This window comes from Myotis davidii, unplaced genomic scaffold (genome assembly GCF_000327345.1).
Source record: "Myotis davidii unplaced genomic scaffold, ASM32734v1 scaffold1593, whole genome shotgun sequence".
In the NCBI taxonomy this organism is placed as follows: Eukaryota; Metazoa; Chordata; class Mammalia; order Chiroptera; family Vespertilionidae; genus Myotis; species Myotis davidii.
This window is the reverse complement of record NW_006284711.1, coordinates 42,780-49,239: the sequence shown is the minus strand read 5'-3', so window position 1 is coordinate 49,239 and position 6,460 is coordinate 42,780. Positions and strand designations below refer to the sequence as shown.

The 6,460-nt window shown below is 38.8% G+C and overlaps 1 protein-coding gene across 1 annotated transcript in view; it reads left to right on the top strand.

The window, feature by feature from the left end:
- Positions 1–6,460, top strand: part of LOC102756525 (cytochrome P450 3A12) — a 43,432-nt gene that overhangs the window by 35,906 nt on the left and 1,066 nt on the right. The window contains exons 9-10 of the mRNA XM_015557346.1: positions 274–434; positions 3,417–3,643. Of these exons, the coding sequence (XP_015412832.1) occupies positions 274–434; positions 3,417–3,643 (388 nt within the window). The remainder of the gene's footprint in view (positions 1–273; positions 435–3,416; positions 3,644–6,460) is intronic.

Genomic DNA, 6,460 nt, shown 5'->3' with positions numbered 1-6,460 from the left:
GTTTTTTTTTGGCCTGGGCGAGTCTATTTTGAAGAAGTAATGTTAATATTTGGCTCTGTTGACTAATGAGTTTGCCAACCTCTGGTGTAGACCTTTGGAAAAACTGGATTAAGACTTTTTTTCCTTTTTCTGGATCTGCAGTATACACATCAGAGTACAACTCCCCCTAGTTTGATCTGAATTTCCATTTTTTTCTTCTAACAGTTTGGCATTTCATATGGATTTTTCATAATCCAAACTGATGATTTACATTGACCTTTCTTTTCCTTTTAGCTATGACCGATCTGGAGCTTGTCGCCCAATCTATTATCTTTATTTTTGCTGGCTATGAAACCACTAGTACTTCCCTTTCCTTCTTTATGTATCTTATGGCCATTCACCCTGATGTGCAGCAGAAACTGCAAGAGGAGATCGAGGTAACATTTCCCAATAAGGTAAGTGGATGATACCTGCAGAGGGAGGGAGGAAGTGAAACCTTAACAAGAATGCCTCCTCACCATTTCATAGGATAATTTTTGCAAAGAGCATAAGCATCAGTTCTTTATCTATGCTATTTAGGAAGGATGTAAAGTGATGAAAACAAAGAAATATAGGTAATGTGTACTTTTCACAGATTATAAGATCTTGGACAAAGTGCTTTTCCTGGCATAGCAGTTATCTGTTATCACAATAATGTCAAATGGAAAAAAAAAACCCCTCAGTGGCAATTAACAATAAACATTGATTGCTCAAGTGTCTGGATAATTATCTGTGTTGATATTGACTGGACTTGCTTTAGTCTGGCTCTTGGCTGATCTAGGCTGGCCTTGGCTAAGAGGCTGGGTGAATCAGCTTCACACAGGATCCACATATCTCCCATAGTCCAGACAAGAAGCCTGGGTATGTTCTTCTCAGGCAATGGCAGAGGGAAAGACCAATAAGCCCAATCATATGGGTGCCTTTCAGAACTCTGCTTGCATCACACTTAGCCAACATTCCATTGATTTAAAGCATGCACCATGGCCAACCCCAGCATCAAAATAGGATGGCACAAAGTTAGATGACTAAGGGCACGGACACACACAATGGTGGAGAACAGGTCCAAATAGTGTAATATACCAACCACCCTGGGTAAATATTCCAGACTAGAAGAAGCCTGACATACAGGAAAGAGCGTAGGGTAGGGAATAGAAGATAGACATTTGATTCCAGACTATGGTTTTGGACAGGTCATATGACCTTTCTGAGTCATAGGTCTTTCAGATATAAGGAAGATTTTAGAACCTATGTAATTAGAGATTATCTTTCTTCTCATGGAAAACTCACATTGGCATTCTTTTGATAGCAATAAGATGGAAAGGTCACTAAGACACAGAGACTAGCTAAATCATTGTGTTCTGCTTTTTTTTTTTTTAGTAATAATTAAAACACTATAACTAAACATTTGCTCCTTACTATATATGTCTATTCTAAAAATCTTGTATTTATAAATGAATTTAATCTTAACAAATTCTGTATTAACCAGGATAGGCTAGGTCGTGCCTTGGTAACAGATTGGTCCTGAAATCTAAATGGCTTTACATAGCAAAAGTTTACTTCTCATATTTGTACATAGAACATGGATTGTTAGAGGAGGGTAGGAATGGGAGTCTCTGCTCCACATAGTTACTCAGAAATATAAGCTAAAAAGGCCCCACTTTCTCTTTTTTTTTAAAAAAATATTTTTATTGATTTCAGGTGGAAGGGAGAGGGAGAGAGAGAGAGAGAGAGAGAGAGAGAGAGCCATCAATGACGAGAGAGAATCATTGATTGGCTGCCTCCTGCATGTTCCCTACTGGGAATCAAGCCCACAACCTGGGCATGTGCCCTTGACCGGAATTGAACCTAGGATCTTTCAGTCCACAGGCTGATGCTCTATCCACTGAGCCAAACCAGCTAGGGCAAGGCCCCACTTTCTCGTAGATGCACTTTCTGGAACACAAGGCCTTCATCTTGGTTGGGGAATAAAGAAATAGAGTGTTCCTCACTGGATTTTCAAGTGTTTTGACTTCCAATGAACATACATCACCTCAGCTCACAGCCCATTCTCAAAGCTGGTTCCCCCTAGCTTTAAGTGGGCTGGGAGATGTGGAGACTACGTGGGTATTGGGTGAGCAGTGATATCTCTGCCAAACAACTCTATGAAGTGTCAACTCTAAATATCTCCATGTAACATATCAGAAAACTGAGGTACTGAGAGGTGAAATAATTTTCATACACTATGAATTTATATTAGTTCACACAAACACTCCATCCATGCTTTTGTTCCGGCCCTCCGGTCCAGTTTAAGAACCCATTGTGGCCCTCGAGTCAAAAAGTTTGCCCACCCCTGCACTAGCCAAACCCTGAACCTCTACAGTATTGCCTCTTCAACATAACACCAAGTGATACCCACATATTGCCCACACTGTTTTCAGATATCTGACAAAACTGGAACTCTTTGTGGTAGGAAGAGACTGGCCTCTGGGGCTGGCGAGGCTTGTATGAGATCTTCACAGCTTACAGTCAAACCCTGAACAACAACTAGGAGACTGTTCCAGCAAGGCAGCATGAGGCTGAGTGGGGTTCCACCTCTTCATAACTTCTGCTAGAATGAAATTGTGTGCCTGGTAGCTAGCATCCCATCATACTCTTCATGTACCCAATCTGGTTTAGAAAGAAACCTATTTCTCATCAAGTTATTTATAACTTCTACATTATATAGTTGTTCTCTCCAAATCCTATATATAATCTAAAGGGTTGGCCCTAGCTGGTTTTGCTCAGTGGATAGAATGTCAGCCCGTAGACTGAAGGGTCCTGGGTTCAATTCCAGTCAAGGGCACATGCCCGGGTTGTGGGCTCGATCCCCAGTAGGGGTGTGCAGGAGGCATCCAATCAATGATTCTCTCTCATCATTGATGTTTCTATCTCTCTCTCCCTCTCCCTTCCTTTTTGAAATCAATAAAAAATATGTATATAAAAATATAGGATTTTTCAACTAAAAAACTTTATGTCAAATTGGGACTTTGCTTTTTTACTCATTCTCTTTCCTTGCTGCAGAAGTGTGGCCTCTCTTTTGAAAACAAAGTGACCTTAGCATATTCCATTTAAGAGTAGGGGTCATAGTCTATTAGTCACATGAGATTAAAAAAATCACTGTATGGTAAGGTGAGGGACTTCCGGTCCTGTTTAGGGTATTGTCCCCAACATCTCCCATAGTTATAACTACTCCATGTATCTCAATGGGCCGTTAAGCAGGTCAAAGGATATGATAGATATTAAAATGTCTGTAAGTCCTAAGGTCCTTTACTCAAATAAGTTATTCTTTGGTGCGCCTAACATTTCTATAAAACGACATAGACTGAGTTGAAAGTTGATCTCAAATCCCAGTTTATCAAAATCTGTTTCTTTCTTCCCAGGCAACTCCCACCTATGATGCCCTGGCACAGATGGAGTATCTTGACATGGTGATGAATGAATCCCTCAGACTATTCCCAATTGCTGGTAGAATTGAGCGGGTCTGTAAGAAGGATGTGGAAATCAATGGGGTGTTCATTCCCAAAGGGACAGTGGTGATGGTGCCAAATTTTATTCTTCACCGAGACTCTACGTACTGGCCAGACCCTGAGGAGTTCCGTCCTGAAAGGTACTGGACCCCTGGGAAAGGGAACCCACCCTCATCCAGGCCAGTTGGACATGTTCTGATGTCTTTTAGTATAGATGATGAACGTGTGGTTGTACAATCATTTGTATGCATACCTACTTATTTTTAGAAGTTTTTCTTATTACAAGAGTGATTATTATTTTACAGTTTCTAGATTAGATAAAAGAAAGTTGTATTTGTCTATAGTCCAAATACCTTAATATAGGTCTCATTAATAATGTGATGTATGTCATTATTGACATTTTCTATGCATATATAGATTTCTAAAAATTAGAATAATTGTATTTTATACTACTTTAACAGTAAACCATAAACTACATCCTATGTATAAAACACCATCTTATATAGGTATATATTTATCTGTCTGTGATTGTATACATATGCGATAATTTACTTAATCACTAATGATTTTAGAAATATAGGCTTTTTTTCTTTACGTTTTTCTGTGTTGTTCTCTTTAATCTGTGAATTTACCACCAATGTTCCTACATTCTATTTTTTTAAAACATTGGCTGCTGTTCCTTTAGCATAATTGGGAGAGCGCAGGCTGACAACCTGAGAGGTCCTCACTCCTGATGGTTTAAGCAGTCCCTTAAGGGTAGAGTTGAACACAGGTTCCCTAGTCTGTCTTTGGTTGCAGCCCTGGGCCAGCTTCTTCCTACTCTCAGTATTTGGTGACTTCCAAAGAGAAGCCATCTGCTCTCTAGACATTCTAAAACCCTCCTCTTTAGGGGTCGTGAGCATGTTCTGGGAATTCAGAGCCAAGTCTGGCTTTGGGCACAGCTTGAACTCTGGAAAGAGCTGATGCTTCCCATTTAGTGTATTGGTGAGCAAAATTGGAAAGAACTATTGAGGGCACTACCTTGGATCTAGACTTTTATTAACACAACTATACGATCCCTAATGGCATGGACCTTATCTCATTTGCCATGGTTTCCTTATTCTAGCATAGTGTCTACACACAGTACTTTTGAAGAAAGTTAGTTGACCAAGGCCTCTGTTTTCTGGAACAGGGGGCCTCTGTGGTTTCTCCAAGCTCAGCAGTTTCCCTCCTTGTAGCTTCATGAACATGAAATCGGGACCTTTTCTGTACTTCATTTTTAATTCTATTTATTGGGGTAACACTGATTAATATTATAATAATTTCAGTTGTACAACTTTATAATATAACCTCTGTAGATTTTATTATGTGATTACTATCAAAGTCTAGACTTCTCCAGTCACCTTGTATTTGATCTCTTGTACCCTCTTCATCTTCCTTATACCTTTCTTCCCCTCTGGTAACCACCATTCTGTTGTGTGTATCTATGATTTCATTTTTTGTTTATTTGTTGCTTTTGTTTTATATCCCATGTATGACTGAAATCATGTGGTTCATATCCTTTTCTGTTTAATTTATTTCACTTAACATAATACATTCAAGATCCATCCATGTTGTTACAATTGGCAATAATTCATCTTTTTATGGCTGAGTATTATTCCATTGTATATATGTACCATATCTTCTTTATCCAATTATCTGTTGTAGAACACTTGTTTGTTTTCATGTCTTGACTATTATAAATAATATGTTAATGAATACAGGGGTATGTGTATCTTTATGAATAAGTGTGTTCAAATTACAAAAATTTCACGTATATATCCAGAAGAGAGATTGCTGGGTCTTATGGTAACTCTTTTCTTAATTTTTTTGTGGAACCTCCATACTGTTTTCCATAGTGGCTACACCAGTTTATATTTGCACCAGCAGTGTGTTAGAGCTTTCTTTTTCCACATCCTCTACAATATTTATTTCTTGTCCTAACAAAAGAGCTGGTATTGTAATTTTTATTTGCATTTCCCTTATAGTTAGCGGTGGTAAGCATTTTTTCACATATCTGTTAGTCATCTTGTACTTTGCTTCATTCAGTCATCAAAGAGTAAGTGCTGACCATGTGTCAGAAAGTGGGCCAGGCTGTGAAAAATCCATGTTTTAAAAAATATACAAAAGTATATGTGTATTTAACATATAGAGAAACGTTTCCTATATACAAGTCTATAAAATACTTATAATGCATCTCTATGTGGACCTCCCTGCCTTACAGCAATCATGTCCACCCATGTCCACTGCCCCATCCATATGCCATCAATACCACCCTCCTAATTTCCACATTATCTTAAGGCATAGCATCTGTAAATATTTTCAATGTTCCCCAAAATATAAGAACTCTTAAAAAATACATAACCACAATGCCATGATCACTTTTCCAAAATACATATTTTTCCTTAAAATAACAAAACATTGAGGAGTCAAATTTGAATAAAGCATAGATCTACCCTTCAGAGAATTTATAGCCTAGTGCAGTGGTTGGCAAACTGTGGCTAGCGAGCCACATGTGGCTCTTTGGCCCCTTGAGTGTGGCTCTTCCACAAAATACCATGTGCGGGTGCTCACGTACAGTGCAAAGTTGACTTAAAACTTTAATTAAAGTTGCCCTGACCGGTTTGGCTCAGTGGATAGAGCGTCGGCCTGCGGACTCAAGGGTCCCAGGTTCGATTCTGGTCAAGGGCATGTACCTTGGTTGCGGGCACATACCCAGTGGGGAGTGTACAGGAGGCAGCTGATCGATATTTCTCTCTCATCGATGTTTCTAACCCTCTATTCTTCTCCCTTCCTCTCTATAAAAAATCAATAAAATATATTTAAAAAAAACTTTAAATAAAGTTTATTAAATTATTTTAGGGAACATTGTGGAGTGAAAGAAGATGTAGTGTCGAGGATAGAGAAAGGTATGTTGAGATGGTTTGGAACTATAGAGA